Source organism: Oryctolagus cuniculus, chromosome 6 (genome assembly GCF_051225735.1).
Source record: "Oryctolagus cuniculus isolate XC-2025 breed Fujian yellow rabbit chromosome 6, ASM5122573v1, whole genome shotgun sequence".
Classification (NCBI taxonomy): Eukaryota; Metazoa; Chordata; class Mammalia; order Lagomorpha; family Leporidae; genus Oryctolagus; species Oryctolagus cuniculus.
The window spans coordinates 104,787,731-104,806,290 of record NC_142872.1 but is presented as its reverse complement, the minus strand read 5'-3'; the positions used below and the strand labels follow the sequence as shown (position 1 = coordinate 104,806,290).

At 39.6% G+C, this 18,560-nt stretch overlaps 1 protein-coding gene and 1 long non-coding RNA gene across 3 annotated transcripts in view; one reads left to right on the top strand and one right to left on the bottom strand.

Moving 5' to 3' along the window:
- ZC2HC1A (zinc finger C2HC-type containing 1A) overlaps window positions 1–6,842 on the bottom strand; it is a 56,447-nt gene extending 49,605 nt beyond the window's left edge. The window contains exon 1 of one of the 2 annotated variants that reach the window (XM_008255684.5): window positions 6,683–6,842. In XM_008255684.5, coding sequence (XP_008253906.2) covers window positions 6,683–6,797 — 115 coding nt within the window. In that variant the 5' untranslated portion in view covers window positions 6,798–6,842. The remainder of the gene's footprint in view (window positions 1–6,682) is intronic. The other variant, XM_002710650.6, reaches the window with a different exon arrangement.
- A 34-nt stretch (window positions 6,843–6,876) lies between these two features.
- Window positions 6,877–18,168, top strand: LOC149126250 (uncharacterized). Its single transcript, XR_016235750.1, has 3 exons — window positions 6,877–7,675; window positions 15,040–15,097; window positions 18,003–18,168. It is a non-coding gene; the product is annotated as an uncharacterized LOC149126250 (long non-coding RNA).
- Window positions 18,169–18,560: the final 392 nt, after the last annotated feature.

The following is an 18,560-nucleotide window of genomic DNA, read 5'->3' as shown; positions in this document are numbered from 1 at the left end:
TTGAGGTCAACTAAGATGTTAATATACAAACGCTTCACAACCTGCAAAAATGAAAAATACTATTTTCAAAAATGAAAAATATTATTTTCAAAACTCCAATAATTTCTCAGAGATGGGTAAAGCTAGCAAATTTTTCAGCTTATAAAATATGAGAGGCCAGCGCCGCGGCTCAGTGGGCTAATCCTCCACCTTGCAGCGCCGGCACACCGGGTTCTAGTCCCGGTCGGGGCGCCAGATTCTGTCCCGGTTGCCCCTCTTCCAGGCCAGCTCTCTGCTGTGGCCAGGGAAGGCAGTGTAGGATGGCCCAAGTCCTTGGGCCCTGCACCCCATGGGAGACCAGGAGAAGCACCTGGCTCCTGTCATCGGATAGGCGCGATGCGCCGGCCGCAGCGGCCATTGGAGGGTGAACCAACAGCAAAGGAAGACCTTTCTCTCTCTCTCTCTCACTGTCCACTCTGCCTGTCAAAAAAAATAATATATATATATATATAAAAGAGATGATATTTAGAGAAAAGAGTAATCTACAGAGAGGAAACATTGTCAAAGGAAGCATTCAAACTAGATGGGTAGACCAAGTTAACAAAGTACTTTACTAGAACTCTCAAGAAGCCAGACTCTCGGCAAAAAACTTATTTAGTATACCTTGTTGCTTCTGAGTTGTCATATTTAACAACTTTCATCTGACAAGGCTGGAAATCATATCTTCGTATATTATATAGATGATATGACACTATGCTGTTATTTCAAATAGCTGTGACATGTTTTCAAAAGCAATCTTGGAAATTAATAACAATTCTGGCATCTGTTGCTGCATGACTTATTTTTGCAATGATGGTAAGTCTTATACCCTATCATGGCACATCTGAATCCAACCTACAACACTATATAAACCTCTTTTGAAGCATATAACATCTATTATACAAGTTTCTTTCCAAAATCTAATTATATTCAGGTAACAATATCCAATACCTCACAAAATTTTCCTTTTTCAGCTCATCCTAGGAGACTTCAATATTCGAACTTAATGTATTCAACAAACACATTCATCTTCTACTTTATCTTAATCACCTGCACTCTAATTCATCAAACAACTTAGAAAATCTGCCTCTGAACTCTCAAAAGACTCAAGCTCTCTCTACCTCTAAGTCACCTTCTTTTTCTTCCTTTTTTTTTTTTTTTTTTTTTATTATCTAAGAGGCAGACACATAGAGACAGAGAGAGAGAAAGAGATCCCCATCTGCTGCTAGTTCACTCCCCAAATGCCCACGATGAACTGGGCTGCACTGAGGCTGAAACCAGGAGCCAAAGTTTCCCACATGGGTGAGAGAAATCCAATTACTTGAGCCATCACTGCTTGCTTCCCAGGGCCCGCCTTGGTGGGAAGCAAGAGTAAGTAGCTGGAGAGAGAAATCAAATCATACATTGAAATGTGGGACATGGGTGTCTCAAATGTCAGGGTTAATACCCACTCCTAAACTACTTTCTTCATCTTAGAGTGACTTGCATTTTTTTTTTTTAATAAACTCATTCCTACATTCCCAGCTTCACTTCACATCCTACCAAGTTTGAACTCTCAATGTGACCAGTCATTTCTACTACTGTCACTAATCACCCTTAAATCCCTTGTACCATGATTAAATGTTTGGAAATTGCTAGATTAAACAAAGTTAAATGTGTTCTCTTAGAGATCTTCCTCAGTCTTAAAAAAAAGATATGTAGTATGCTGTTATGTCCCTAAGCTTGTTCCATCAAGAATCTTTTCTACCCCCAAAAGATATTTAAGATCAATGTCCTGAGTAGCATAGTTTTTGAAATGCCAACTTACCTTTTCTGGTTAGCTCCTTCCTTTCCTCTCATTAATTCCTATCAGAATTGTAGATTTTATCAGGCCTAAACACTACACTGAAAATGACCCACTGATTTGGTGAACACCAAACATAAGACAGGAATTGTTCTAAGAGTTAAGGATACAGGGGTGAAAATAATCAAAGACTGATCTTCGGAGTGTCTACTTTTCTAATAGAGGAAATATAATTAAAACAATTATTCCTCTAAAAATGTCAGACAGTGACATAACAAGAAAAACAGAACCAAAGGATGCTCTTTGGGAAGTGGGGACAATCAGGAAAGCCCCTTTAATAAGGAGGCATTAGAGTTAAGCCTTTAAAGAATGGATGTCACTGATCACCAACAATCTGCTAATTGTCAAATCTGAAACCCTCCTTCAAATCATCATTCTACTGGATCTTTCTACAACCTGGGCACTGCTGTATTTCTCAGCTTCAGAGGTACTGCTTTCTCCTAAACCCAGGTTTTCCAGATCTCACAAGCTAAGCAGTTTAATCAAGGCAGTATTTCAGAATAAGTGCTTTGGGGCCAGCACTGTGGTGCAGTAGATTAATCCTCCGCCTGCTTGCCAGCATCCCATATGGGCGCCAGTTCTAGTCCTAGCTGCTCCTCTTCCCGTCCAGCTCTCTGCTATGGCCTGGGAAAGCAGATGATGGCCCAAGTGCTTGGGTCCCTGTACCCGCATGGGAGATTGGGAAGAAGCACCTGGGTCCAAGCTTTGGATGGGCGCAGCTCTGGGTGTTGCTGCCATTTGGGGAGTGAATCAATGGCAGGAAAACTTTCTCTCTGTCTCTCCCCCTCACTGTCTGTAACTCTACCTCTCAAATAATAAAATCTTTTTTTTAAAAAAAAAAAGGTTCTTTAGGCTTTTTCTGACACATATTTTCTATTCAATAAATATTAGTTTTTTCCCCACTTTCCTTACTTAAAAAATTTTAAACCTCTTTAAAGACTCCCTCTCACTCCAATTTTCTTTGCTGTTCAACCCCCAAAGTATTAAATTCTCTGAAGTTTGTTTCCTTACTTATCAAATACGGTTTGCCTTGGGGATTGCATCCATTTGATAGCATATATGTTCTGATAAGTACTAAACTAAAAGCTCCAGGTAGATATTTCCAAATACTGAACTAGACTTTCCTACCAGATATCCTCAAGTACTGCACAAATACATTTCAAAACCAAGCTCATTACTTTATCCTTCTAACTTGGTTAAAGACAGTAACTCCTAGTACAAGTTAGAAAGCTCATGTCTTTGATTCCTTTCCCCTCTCACGTCCAGCAGTCATACCTCACTTTTCTATCTGAGATATCTTCCTTCTTCCCTTTTAAACCACTGCTACCTTTGCCTCTGTTCAAATTCTCATTACATCAGAGTATTTCTAGCCTCTCCTTTCTCCAGTCTATCTTCCTGCAATAGTTATCTAGGGAGAGGAAAGACAGTCCCTTTCATGCATGCTGTATTTTTACCTACATGTGCCACTTTAAAGCCTGCAACATGGCTTCTGTAATTTCATCCATCCAATAAGCATTTATTAAGGGGGCCTCCTATGTACTTAATATGCTACATCACTTAATACTCAACATACTTCAACTAGTTTATATTAAATAGCTCCATTATATATATATATATATATATATATATAGCTGAGAAAATAAGGTTAAGTGAATTGCTATTAAGATACCTGGCATCCAATTCAGTACCAAAAAATAATTAATGTGGGATAAATTAATAGAGATGAATTACTCAGTAAACTACTAAATGTTTATACTAAGGAAAAGCAAAACAAATCAGAAACCTCAATGGAACATGATTGTTGTCTTCAGCTATCAGAGTTAGGGAATCTTTTTTCTGCCATGGGCCACTTGGATTTTTTTTTTTTTTAATTTGACAGAGTTAGACAGCAAGAAAGAGAGAAAGGTCTTCCTTCCGTTGGTTCACCCCCCAAATTGCCACTATGGTCGGAGCTATGCCGATCCAAAGCCAGGAGCCAGGTGCTTCCTCCAGGTCTCCCATGTGGGTGCAGGGGCCCAAGCACCTGGGCCATCCTCCACTGCCTTCCCAGGCCACAGCAGAGAGCTGGACTGGAAGAGGAGCAGCCGGGACTAGACCTGGCACCCATATGGGATGCTGGCACCGCAGGCGGAAGATAAACCAAATGAGCCACTGCGCCAGCCCCCACTTGGATGTTTATAACATCATTCATGGGTCATACAAAATTACCAACTTAAAAATTAGCCTGCTACAGAATTACTGAATTTAGAATCCCACCTGTGGTTGCCTTGGCAAGGCCAGACCAAATGATTTCCTAGGCCCACCATTCCCCACCTGATTACTAGATCAAAGGTCATACCAAAGAGTGAGACTTCTCAAGTTTTACAAGGGCAGTGCCAAAGCCTAATAATCTGAGAAGTTTAAAAGATGATGGGCAGGGGGCAGCGCTGTGGCAAAACAGGTAAAGCCACTGCTGACAATGCCGGCAACCATGTGCATGCTGATTCAAGTTCCAGCAGCTCCACTTCCAATCCAGCTCCCTGCTAATGTGTCTGAGAAAAGCAGGGGAAGATGGCCCAGGTCCCTGGGCCCCTGCCACCCATGTGGGAGACCTGAAAGAAGTTCCTGGCTCCAGTTTTTGGCCTGGCCCAACCATGGCTGTTGCAGCCATTTGGGGAATGAACCAACAGGTAGATGGAAGATCTCTCTGTCTCTTCTTCGCTGTCACTCTGCCTTTGAAATAAATCTTAAAAAAAAAAAAAAAAAAGATAAAGAAAACAAAGTTAAAGGGGGGGGGGGGCATCCTGATCGCCACTGAAACTATTATAAAAATCTGCAAGCTCTTCTAAAGCATTTTGTCTGTAGAGGATAACCTTATAAAAGAATGCTCCTACCACTTTACTGTAATACCACCAGGTATTTTAAATAAAACAGGTGAAAGGGGGCAGTATTATGGCTTGGCAGGTTAAGCCACCACCTAGGATGCCAATATCCTAAACTTGCATGTCAGTTCCAGACCCAAGCTAGTCCACTTCCCAACCAGCTTTCTACTAAAGTGCCGGGGAAGGCAGAAGATGGCCCATGTAGGGGACCAGGATGGAGTTGTTGACTTCTGGTTTTGACCTGGCTCAGACATGGTTGATGTGGCCATTTGTGGAGTGAATCAGAGGATGGAAGATTTCCCTCTCTGTTGCTCTGCTCTGCCTTTCAAATAAACAGATAAATCTTTTAACAGAGAAAATAAAAACAGAGGGTTTTTTGGCTCAATGGTTAAAAATGCTGGTTGGAACTCTCATGTTCCACAGGAGTGCCTGGGTTGGACTCCTGGGTCCAGCTTCTTATTGTCTGAACCCTGGAGGTGAGTGATGATGGCTCAAGTAATAGGATTCCTGCCCCCTATCTCGGAGACCTGGATTGAGTTCCAGCTCCCAGCGTTGGTCCAGGTGGGGTTGGGAGATGCAAGCATTTTGGAGAGTAAACCAGGGGATTGGAGCCATCTCTCTCCCTCTCAACTAATTTTTTTTAAAATAATTAAAAGTTTTAAAATAATTACAAGGCAAAAACAAAAGCTGCCTTCAGAGGAACTCGAAGAAAATATTTTTAAAATAAGAAGTACTTCCTTTACAATCCTTTATTTCATGCAAACGATAATAATTATAAATCAAATTAAGCAAAGAACAAAACCTTCACAGGTTACAGCATAACTGGAGCTGCCTACCAATGGAAAATTATCAGAATTGTGATTATTTATCATCCTCAAGGTGTTTACTTGCGAGAGCTTTACCTCACAGCAAAAGTATGAGATAGACTCACACTCAGGTTATGACACTTGCATTCTGGTGTGCATACGTCACTAAAAAAGTTATCTGTTTCCACTTTTTAACCTATAGCTCAATCTGAAATATCTTACTTTCTGGCATGCAATGTCACAGCTCATTCTTAGTTGCACCCGAATCCATGTAAATTAAGAGAGGAAACAAGAGCTAAATCAAGACAACAGGATCAATTCTAAATGCCTTCTCTTCATCAGACGGATAAACAGTAATTTAAAAAAAAAATCTTGAAACTTGTTGCCAATGACGGTTGGTTGTTTTTCCTCATGTTTTTCGGCGAATGCAGTCATTACTCAGGATACAATGAGTACAGAGAATAGAGAAAAAGTGGGAGAACGGAGAACAAAGCAAAATCTGGAGTCACGGTTACAACACAAGGTTAAACCCAAAATAAGGAACAAATACTGGCTCTTCCTTACACAGACCCCGTGAATAAGCCATTAAATCCTTTTGGACATCTATTGTCTCGGCTCTGAAGCTGGCCAGTGACACTTCCTTTGGGGGTGCTCTGGCATCCCCGACTGAAGACGCCTTACAAATAGAAAAACGGTTACTTTGAGAAACTGGCTAAGGAGAGTATCAGGAGCTCGAGGCTGCAGACACACCCAGGGGCCCCGGCGGACTGGTGGGGAGGACGCCGTGTACATTAACGGAGAGTCCAGGTTGCAAGCCAAATAAAATCCGGCCAGACACTGTGATTACCAAGCGGAAACTCGGGAGTCAGCCAAGATCGAAAGAACGTGCAAGCGGGTGCCAGAGGCGGGCTGGGGCTCGGGCTTGGGGCGGGGAAGCCCAGCTGAAGACCATCTGAGGCGGGGCAGCCTGGGAGCCAAACGCTCCACCGCGCCGGGGGCTGTCCGCCGGCTCCCGCTTGGCCCTGGCCCCCATCAGGAGCTGCGGGCTCCGCCGCTCCCAACTCGCCCTCTGCTGCGCGGACCTGGCGTCCAAAGTCCCCTCAAGCCGCCAAGACCGCTCTAGCCACCCGGCTCGCATCCCCTCACCTCCTCACCTTCCAGTCCCTCCATTGCGCCACCGCCTCGGAATCGGATTGACTCCTCCCGCTGCGCCCGCCGCCGCCCAGCTCTGGCTGTAGCAACGCGGCCGCACCTCCCACCCGCTAACATCCCGGGCTCCCATTGGCCCGCCTCCTCAGGGGGTGGGGCTGCGTAGAGGCGGGACCGCGGCGGAGGCGCGCCGCCTGCTGTCTCTCCCTGGCTACCTCCCGGCTCGCGGCTCTCCCCGTCACCCTCCTGGGAAGCCTGAACCGCCTCAGATTGCATTCTGCAACCCAACGGCGCCTTTGTTCCTTCGACTCCGGCCTTGTTTGCTCTCACACCTTGTCCTCCTATTCAGAGTATCTCAGCACCTCAGGGCTCCCTATCACCACTCAATGCTAGTCTGTCTCCTCTCCGGTCCTCTCGGCGGATTCTTTAGACGCGTAGGAGCAAAACCGTGCAAGTGTCCTACACTGCTGGATGCGGCACACGCTCCATTTTTCGGCCTTTGGTCACAGGACTTCACCTGGTGTATCCCCTAGACTACGTTCCGGTGGGGCTCGTGTCTTAAGACGTCGTTTTCCTTGAGAGATTACTTTCTGGGATTGTGGAACTGAGATTGCTGTAAACCCTTGAAAACAATGTCCTCAGCATGAAAGCCTGGGCCAAAAATTAGAAGTGAAACCTCGCCTTTGTACCATCTTCCTCTACTCTTGGCCTCCCTGGCTCCCTTGTTTATCGTCAGAAGTAAAATAGTCGGCTGACTTGATAACTAAAGCCGTGACATAAAATCCGTATTTGATGAGGGAGTTTAAATTGGGGGACTAACTGACCTGTGACAGAGGCCAGTTTCCATCAGACAAAACCTCCTGCAGGTGAACAAGTTCAAAAGGAACTCAAAGCACTTTAATGGTTTTGCTTAACAACCTAACAATTCATTGGAACTAAATTTTCTTGAAACTTTGGTTTAGCAGTGATAATAACCCCCACCTACTGTTTGTTGGCTGGTAAGTTATCAGTATTAATGTATTATCCATAGCAAATCATATTTTCTTATGAATTAATGTCATGAAATATTTTGACATGTCTAACCTTTTCTACGGTTGGAAGGACCCTTCTGACAAACCCATATCCCTAAAGTTAAAGTTTCCTCCTCTATTCAAATGAAGTAGTATTGTGTAACCAAATTAATTGTTTGTGGGGACATCATCTCTCATTGGGAAGTATTCTAAGGGCATATGAATGTGGTATAGTCCCTCTTTTGTAGGGAATCATGTGAAGAGAACTTCAACCATGGCTGAATGACCCTCTTCTGCCCTTCCCCAGGGATTCTATCCTGGCTTTTCTGGTGCCCTGAGATCCTGGTCCTGGTTGTCCATACCACAGCCACACAGGAAATTTAGCTACCCTGGACTGAGTGGGGGAAATTCATTTCTCCTCCTGAGTGCTGCTAAGATGAAATTAGAATTTAGGGATTTGGGGTAAGGAGTTGAAAGAACGGTAGGTAGGGGAAAGCACACATAGAAGAAAATACAAAAGTAAAGAATCTATGAATGTCACACATTACAAGTTCTTGGCTGAAAACATAAATATTGAGCTCCCTGACACCTTATTGGACAGAAAGTTTACAGTAACAGTAAAGTAATAATGACAATATCTATAAAGAATAAATCATGTGTAGGCATGTCCTAGGTTCTTTTCATATATCATTTAATTTTTAAAGCAGTTCTGCAAAGTAGATACCCCACTTTTCATTTTTCAGAATTAGCATCTTCATTTTCTCAATGTCTTGCAGAGATGATTGTCTTTTCAGTACTTATACCATTAGCGAATGGTGAGCTTGGATTTAAACTCTGCCTGTCTTATCCTAAAACCTAAGATGATTTCATTTGGCTTCTCACTCCCTTTGTTTGCCTTGCCTTCTGGCTGCCTCAAGTGGTAACCCAGTTGTACATACATATTTAATGTATGTGTCAGTAAGTTCTTCGATGAATCTTTTTTCTCTGAAACATGTTGCTGGTGTTCTTTACAGAAATTAGATGCCCAACATGTTTATGCTACAGATAGTCTGGATCTTACATCTTTTCCTTGGTAATGACCCTTGTGTAAAGAGTATATCTTCCTATCTACCTTTGTAAATTTGTTTCTCTGCCTTCTATTTGCCTTGCTTGAGAATCTCTCCCGTTTTGACGCCTTTTTCTGACTTTATTTTCTCTGTAGTTTGTTCCATATTCTGATACATTTGTTCAACAAATACTTGTTAGTTATTTTTTAAAAAAATGTATTTATTTATTTGAGAGACAGAGTTATAGACAGAGAAAGGGAGAGGTCTTCCATCCACTGGTACACTCCCCAAATAGCTACAATGGCCAGAGGTGGGCCAAACTGAAACCAGTAGCAGGAGCTTCCTCTGGGTCTCCCACGTGGGTGCATGGGAACAAGCACTTGGTCCATCCTCCACTGCTTTCCCAGGCCATTAGCACAGTGCTGGATTAGAAGTGGAGCACCTAGGACTTGAACCGGCATCTACATGGGATATCAGCACCACAGGCATAGGCTTAACCTACTATAACACACAGCACTGGCCCTTGTTAATTACCCTCTAAACTTCAAATCCATGTCATCACTAACTAGTTACTGAAATGACTAAAGTACAACTACTTCTCTTACATTCTTAAGTTCTAATCTATCTATCTATCTATCTACCTATTTATCTATCTATATCTTCCTTTGCCTGCTAAGTGATCATGCATGATAACATTCATGGATGAATATGAATTAGACATGTTCCCACCTCCTTATAATTCAAAAAAAGAGTTTCAGAAATATTTTTGTATTAGCCCAGATCACAAAACTAGGAAAAAGCTAAAATAATGTACATTTGTCTTATTATGTGATATCCATAATTATTTCCACTTTACATTATGTTTCCTTCAACCACTGTTCCCTGAAGCCAATCTACATCTCTTATGCTCTGTAAAAAGAACTTGACAAGCTACATATCTTTTTGTTTCAAAACTTCAACTTCCTGTTGGATCTCATACAAAGTTCGGGTTCCCTTTCAGAGAGAAGTGGTTCTCATTCATCATTTACAGAGGTCAGCAAAATGAGATTGTGAATCTCAGTGAGAACACAGCTCAGTTTATCAACTCTACCATCAAGGCCATTTCTTCCCTCACAGTCACCAGAATGACCTATTATAACTTAGCATATTCAAATTAATTATGTATTAGGTAGTCAGCACAAAATAATAGTTTGCATCAAAAGCAAAAGACACATTTCCCTTAAGAGATTGAGGAAGTGCATTCTGAGTTGATTCTTACTAGTTTTGTTTTTTAGATTGAAGGAAAAGCAGCATTCTTTAAGTATTTGGGAAAAAGTAGCAGTGGTTTGTCATGGTCTAGGACAATCAGAGAAAAGATAAGTAGCCTTTTAGATGTGGAAATTTCTTTTGACAAGGATGTCCTAGACAAGAAGAAACCACGAAAAGGAAAGGAGGCCTTGAAAAAAGAAGAACCTAGGCAAACTGTATCTTCTTCATTGATTGGAGGAAAACTCTATTAACAGTATGGTCCTGATTATCCTATATCTGACATCTAGTTCTAAAAGAAACTCCATTTCCAAAAACAACCTTTATTAAACTCTACTTTCAAAACTACTTTCCAGCTGTAAAACAATAATTTTAAAGCCTTAGATATGATCCCATTTATCTATTTGTTTTTTAAAAATTTTTATCTCCCAAAGCTTTTTTTAAGATTTATTTATTTATTTATTTATTTATCTATCTATCTGAGAGGCAGAGTTACAAACAGAGGGAGAGACAGAAAGAGAGGAAGATATTCCATCCGCTGTTTCACTCCCTAAATGGTTGCAATGGCCAGAAGTGGGCCAATTTGAAGCCAGGAGCCAGGAACTTCTTCCAGATCTCTTATGTGAGTGCGGGGACCGAAGCACTTGGGCTATTTTCCACTGCTTTCCCAGGCCATTAGCAGGGAGCTGGATTGGAAGTAGAGTAGCCCAGACTTGAACCAGTGCCAATATGGGATGACAGCACCATAGGCAGAGGCTTTATCTACTACAAGACAGCACCAGCTCCCACAATTCCATCTTAACTGAGAATTTATTGATCAACATATTGATTGATATCTTTCCATGTGCACAGCACCACTCTAGATACAAAAGGAAGCTTCAGGCTGGCACCACGGCTCACTAGGCTAATCCTCCACCTGCGTTGCCAGCACCCCGGGTTCTAGTCCTGGTTGGGGCACTGGATTCTGTTCCGGTTGCTCCTCTTCTAGTCCAGTTCTCTGCTGTGGCCCTGGAAGGCAGTGGAGGATGTCCCAAGTGCTTGGGCCCTGTACCCGCATGGGAGACCAGGAGGAAGCACCTGGCTCCTGGCTTCGGATTGGCACAGCGCACCAGCCGAAGTGGCCATTTGGGGGATGAACCAAAGGAGGGAAGACCTTTCTCTCTGTCTCTCTTTCTCTCTCAATGTCTAACTTGCCTGCAAAAAAAAAAAAAAAAAAAAAAAAAAAAAAGGAAGCTTCAAAGAAGTCTCCCAGACCTCTGAGAAGTTAACATCAAATGAAGGAAACCTGAGTAAAGCATAATACAGAACAATAGAAGGTTATTTAATTACTAAGTCTTACATACTATGGTACAGCTTACGGCAGAAATTTGTTTCAAGAAGTCATTCATATAAATAAAATGATCGCAAAGACTTTATAGAAATTAAGTTGTGTCTATAGGAGTATCTTGGGATGGGTACAGTGGTTTGAGGGGTGGTCTGATGAGGGAGCAATGATATATGCCTCCTTAAGAAAACAGTGCAAGCTTTACATGTTTTGAGACAGTAATAAAGCAAGGAGAGATTTTGTATATTTTTGTTCATGTCTAACATTTTTTTCTGTTTAAATTACTATAATGCCTAGACTCTAGGCATTATAGATTATATGATTTATATGTTTTTTTCTCAGGTGAAGGGTATGGATTTAATGATATTTCCTAGTGTTTCACATTTCAATATCCAGGCAAAGTCATCTCTTTATTTTGTCATTTTGCTATTCATCTTCCTTTTTACTCTACTTAGCAAACTTTTCACTGTAAACATCATTCTATTGCATTTATGTTCCAAGGGAGTATATATCTTTAGATATGTATCATTATTTGAAGCATATATGTTGCTATTTTATATATGTATCTGAATTTAATTTCTATAAATAGCATTATACTATGGTGCTCGCTGCAATTTTTAAAATTTTTCATTTAAATTTAAAATTTAATGTTAACTTTCAAGCATTTAATCAAAGATATACCTGTGCTGCTATATGTAACACTAGTTTTTTGCTCCTTAATGCTGGATAGTCTTTTATTGTATACCACATTTTACATTCCTGTAATGATGGGCACTCAGTTTGTCAGTAACCTGATGGTACAATGAACATCTTTGTGCCTGTCCTCTTATGAACCTATGCTCAAGTTTCTCTGGGATGCATCCCTAGAAGAGATTACTGGATCACATTTATTTCCACTAAGATGCCCAGATTGTTCTCTACAATGGATATACCTGTATATACTCACATCTACAGTGTACCAAGCATCCATCTTCCTAGTCTTATTAATAGCTGGCTTATCTCTAATTTTTGCCAATCTGTTGCAGGTCAAGAGTTGGTCACTTTGTATAACATGTTAATTCATATTTACTTTCAATGAATTCCCTAATTTTATCACTTTGTATTGAAATTTTCATCTTCTTCTAATGGATTTATAAGTTCCTTATATATTCTAGATATTATCCTCTTGCTAATTTCAATTATTTAAAAAAAACCTTTTACAGTTTAATCAAGATAATTTTTCTATGATGTTTTTCATTGAACAGAAGATATTAACTTTAATTCTGTCGAATCCATCATCATATTCTCCTCATGGCTTGTGCATTTACCTTTTTATTAAAGTTCCTTCACCTCGAGGTATGAGGATATTTGCTGACATATTTTTCTACTAGTGTTCAACTTTTTATCTTTCATAATTAACCTTTTTATGATTTATTTATTTATTTCTTGAAAGGCAGAGTTACAAAAAGACAGAGGCAGAGAGAGAGAGAGGTCTTCAATCTGCTGGTTCACTCCCTAAATGGCCACAATTGCCGGACCTAAGCTGTACCAAAGCCAGGAACCAGGAGCTTCCTTTGAATCTCCCAAGCAGGTACAGAGGCGAAGGACTTGGGCCATCTTCTGCTACTTTCCCAGGCTATAGCAGAAAGCTGGATTGAAAGTGGAGCAACTGGGACTTGAACCGGTGGCCATATGGGATGCCCAGCACTCTTTAATCCATCAAGAGACCACCTTTAGGGACCAGCACAGTGGTATAGTGGGTAAAGCCACCACCTGCAGGGCTGCCATCCATATGGGTACCAGTTTGAGTCATGACTGCTCCACTTCCAATTCAGCTCTCTGCTATGGCCTAGGAAAGCAGTAGAAGGTGGCCCAAGTCCTTGGGCCCCTACACCTTCATGGGAGACCTGGAAGAAGCTCCTTGCTTCGGATTGGGCCAGCTTGGGCTGTTGCAGCCAACTGGGGAGTGAACCAGCCAGTGGAAGACCTCTCTGTCTCTCTCTCTCTGCCTCTCCTTCTCTCTGTGTGTAACTCTGACTTTCAAATAAATAAATACATTTTTAAAAAAAGAAAAAAGAGATCACCTTTGTATATGACATGCACTGGGAATCCAATCTTACTTTTTTGTGTAAAGTGAGCCACTTTTTCCAAAACTCACCTCTAAACAGAGAGTGTAATTCAAGTACGGCAAATTTACAAACAAGATATAATTAAAAGATTTCTTTTCATGAATATAAAAGCTCAGAGGTAATAAATACGTTTATGAATAAAATTTAAAAATTGGAATAAGAAGAAACTTGAGTAAAGTGAAAAATGTTAATTGAAAAGGTAAAGACATCTTTCTGCTTTACTATCCCAGATGGGAAAAGATTTACAAATGACTGCTGCCTAGTGTTCAAGATGGAGGTCGACTATCAAGTCAAGCTGTTCCATAATTCAATTCAAGCTGTTCCATAAATTGTAAAAGAGGAAAATCTCACTCTGATTTTCTAAGATTAGTGTAAACATAATTGAAAGCAATATAAAGGCAATAATTTAAACAATTATAAGATTGTCTCCACTTAAATTAATATATGCAAAAGTCCTAAATAAAATATTAGCCAAATTAAACCAAATCATTCATAAGGTTTATTACAGAAATACAGGTATACCTTAATAATAGAGAAGATATCAGTATAAATTTTTACTTTTTGGCCTGCACCGCAGCTCACTAGGCTAATCCTCTGCCTGTGGCGCTGGCACCCCAGGTTCTAGTCCTGGTCGGGGCGCCAGATTCTGTCCCAGTTGCTCCTCTTCCAGTCCAATTCTCTGCTGTGGTCTGGGAAGGCAGTGGGAGATGGCCCAAGTGCTTGGGCCCTGCACCCACATGGGAGACCAGGAGGAAGCACCAGGCTAGTGTCTTCGGATTGGCACAGTGCACAGGCCATAGCAGCCATTTGGGGGTGAACCAACAGAAGGCTTTTCTCTATGTCTCTCTCTCTTTCACTGTCTAACTCTGCCTATCAAAAAAATTGTTTTTTTTTTTTTACTTTTGTTTTCTGTTTTGTCTATCAGAACAGTTCAAAATTAATTTAGCGCTTGAAAACATTAAGATACATCCTGGTGACAAATTTTGTTACTCTTTGCATTACTGAAACTACCAATGATGAGTAAGCATGATTAGTGACAGTGTATGGAAGAGATTTGATGTTGAGGACAGAAGGCTTTTTCTAGAGAATTTATAGTAATGCCGTTTTATTAATTGTACTTCCATTAGAAAATTAACCACTTGAGATGGGGAATGGGTAGACAAAGAATAAAATATGTTTGTAGTTTGAAACACCTTATTCTCCCTTGGATGATTCCACATATTTGGGCTTTCATATCCTGATTTGAAACACAGTCATCTGCTAATTAGATTAATGATACAACTGATACCTGAAGAGCTAAGTTTTTTGATTTACATCTAGACTGGAGGGAAGAGTGCAGATAGGTTGGAAAGGGAAAATAAAAGTTTTAATTTTCATTACCAGGCCACAGTATGATTCCAGTGGAGGACTGGACAGTAGGGAACACATGGCAGAAATAGGAGGGTAGACAGAGACTGCTGGGTGTTGTGTAATATGCTTCTTCCATTTCTATCATAATATTATCATTGATATTTTAACTAAGCACATGGCTGTAGAATAAGACTGTTCCCTAACCTCAAATGCAGCTAGTAGTCCACATCACTACATATTAGCAACTTCCAGGTGGATAATTTTTAAATTTTTTTTTAGAAAACCACCAGAGGAATGATCATTCTACCTTTTGCTTTCTCCTATTGGCTTCATATGGGTAAGACTGCTAGAGCTAGAATAGCCATCTGCAATAGGACTTTAGGACTAGAGCTTGTTCAAAGGAGAGCTAATGTTAAAGGAAACCTGGGTCTCTCGCATTTGGATCATCACTCTCCAGATTTACATATGAGACAGAATAATTTTGCCTCAGGCAGTTTGGTTTGAGATGATAGAGAAAAGGTAGAGAGGATTGATTTGTATTTGCAGCCAAACCTAATTCTAAGAAAACAGAGATGATATAGATAAATGGGGAAGAGGATAACAAAAACCCCTTTCCCAGTGTGTTTTATGTTGCAGTAAAAATTTGAAGAGGTGCTAATACCCATAGCTGTTTGGAGAATTTGTAAGCCAATTTTTCCTATGGTTTACAAGAAACTCACTTATTTCCAGATGCTTCTTTTTCTACCTGGAAGAAGAGAAATAGGAAAGGAAAAGAAAAGCATCAAGAATCCTTTCACTCTTGCTTTATTATTGATCATAGCAGCTTCCAAGGGCCTTTAAAATACTGTGAAGTATTATATATAAATATGTAATACTGTTGATGACGTCAGGGTATTTATACTGAGGACAAAGAAGAAAAGTGCTACTGTTACAGATCATCTAAATGAGTATCTTGGCACTTCTTCATGATTTTAAAAGCCCGTGATTCCTCTACTTAAGACAATTATTAGATCCTATAGTTTCTGCAGCTGCCTTTTAATGGAAATAACTTTAAGAGATTCCTCACTTTAGATATATGGTGATAACTAATATAATTATTTACTTATAAAGGTTTTACCACATGAACAAATAGGTAAAAGTCAAAAAACTAAAGCTCTAATTTTTATGTAATTAGATTTAACTTTCATTAACTATTTATACAAATGTTCCTTGTTTGCAAATATTTTTGTTATAGAGAAGTTGCTTGCTTGCATTAACATTAAAACAGTTGCATTCCACTTACCTATCAACTTCTTACTTAGAATGTGTACCAAAAGTGTGTATTTGGCATATTGTTTAATTTTATCACATGAATCCTACAAGTGTTTACTGGCTGTTTCTAAGAGACATAGAGTTTCTTAAGCCTGTGTACATTTATGTTTCTTAGCAGCTAATGGATAATCAACAAAACAGAAATAAGGATCTCTTCTGGCTATATTTTCAAAACACAATATGTGCATTTTTAATCATAAACAAAAATTCTAGGAAATAAATATTAGTTTCATAGATACTATTTACACATTTTTTAAGAAGCAGGTTTTCAAAGAATTTGATTAAATAATTATAGTGGATGTCAGTTTTTCTTTGAAAATTATTAGAAATTTCTTTGAAAATTAGAGAACTCTTAAACTTTTGCAGTGACTCAGCTATTATTATGAACCTCAGTGACCCACCCTTCTTAGTGAAGACTGTAGTTGCCTATTCAGAATTCCATTTACTAGAAGGTATATCCACCCTCACTGTTGATAATATTAACTGATGATCCAGAAATTTAAATTAAGTCCAAGCTATAGAGGAGCATGAATACGAGGCCTCCAGATTAAAATTTATTTCATAGACAGTGGAGTCTTTAGCCATGATGATTTTTGAACAGTAAAATATTTTTTATTATTTAAAAATTATTTATTTTCTTTTAATTTGAAAGTCAGAGATTAGAGAGATACAGAGAGACAGAAAGTGATCTTCCATCCACTGATCAGTCCCCAAATGCCTATAATAGCCAACAAAGGACCAGGTCAAAGCCAGAAGCCCAGAACTCCATCTGCGTCTATCACATGGGTGGCATGGGCTCAAGCCATCACCTGTTGCCTCTGAGAGTTCACATAAAAAGGAAGCAGGATAGGAAAAGAAAGAACCGAGACTTGAACAAGACACTCTCATATGGGAGGGTGGTGTCAGAAATGGCATCTTTAACTGCATCACCAATAGCCTGTCCCTGAAATATTTTTTTAAAGTATGATTTAAGATGGCTGTATCTGGTAGAGATAATGAGCAGGATGACTATTTAAAGGAGACTGAAATGACCTAATCCTGACAACATGACCTGTCCTTTTGGTGACAGATTTGTTAGACCCAAGAGTATAGTTTTATATTTCATATTATCATTTTCCAGAACATAAGCAAGCAATCTCTCCTGGTCATTTAGGTTAGCCACCAATGGAGTATTTTAAGGTTACTCCTGAAAATCGGTAGCAAAATATAAAAGCTGCCATTTTATTATTGGTTGTTCTAAAGCTTATTGGAATCCATAGCATAAGCATTGTATTATATTAGCTTGGGCTGCCACCACAGTATACCATAGAAGGGGTGGCTTAAATGACAAAAATTTATTTTCTCACAGTTCAAGTGACTGTAAGTCTGAGATCAGGGTGAAGATATGGTCAGTTTCTGATGAGGGTTGTCTTATTGGCTTGCTGAAGACTATCTTCTCACGTTGTCACTATGTAGTGGAAAGTGAGAGAGAGACAGCTTCATCTTATGAGGCAACCAAACCTATTGGACTCCACCCTATGATCTCAAGTAAACATAATTACCTCTTAAAGGCCCTATCTCCAAATACAATTACAGTAGTGTTAAGGACTTCAATATTTGAATTTGAGGAGGGAACTTAATTCAGTCCACAACAGAACTTACTTAGCCACCCTGTTGGAGAATTAAAAGGTGATATATAATGTGTTTGGCATTAAAATCTGTAATGACTTCTTTTGCTATTCAGTGTCATCCAAAAAGAATGTGTGGAAAGCAGAGAGAGATGGAGTCTGTCCTTCATAAGGTAGCAAAGAAAGAATTAGTAAAACTTGTCAATGGTTTATATGCATTTTTTCATGTTGTCTTTATGAAATTATTTACTTCCAGAAGTATTTGAGTCAATTTCTAATAACATCATTAAAATATAAGGTTTTTTTTTTTTTTTTTTTTGACAGGCAGAGTGGACAGTGAGAGAGACAGAGAGAAAGGTCTTCCTTTGCCGTTGTTTCACCCTCCAATGGCTGCCGCAGCCAGCGCGCTGCAGCCGGTGCACCGCACTGATCCGATGGTGGTTTGAGTATGTAAATATCCAATAAAGTTTTTCTTATCTATCTAGCAAAATATAGTTGTTAACTGAAGGATCTTTTTTTTTTTTTCAAAAATATCCGTGGCAATTATCTCTCTTTGTGATTTGTCATTAAATTTCTAATTGAAGCTTGAAGATTCTTGCATAAGAAGTATTTCTGCATCCAAAGTTGAAATAATTACTATAGCACTTATACTTTCAGTTTCCACATAGTAAAAAAGTAAACGTGATTGGAACTAAACTTGAGCATATAAAATACACATCTAGAGTGTAAATATTAAGTGGTTCAAATACTGCTTTTACTACTTTTATTTCCAAAGATATCTAGAATTTCAAAGTTAACCAAGAAATTTAAATTAAATTAAATTTTATTTTTTTAAATTGAAAATGAGGTTTAAATGACTTGTCCTTTTCAAATGGACATTAG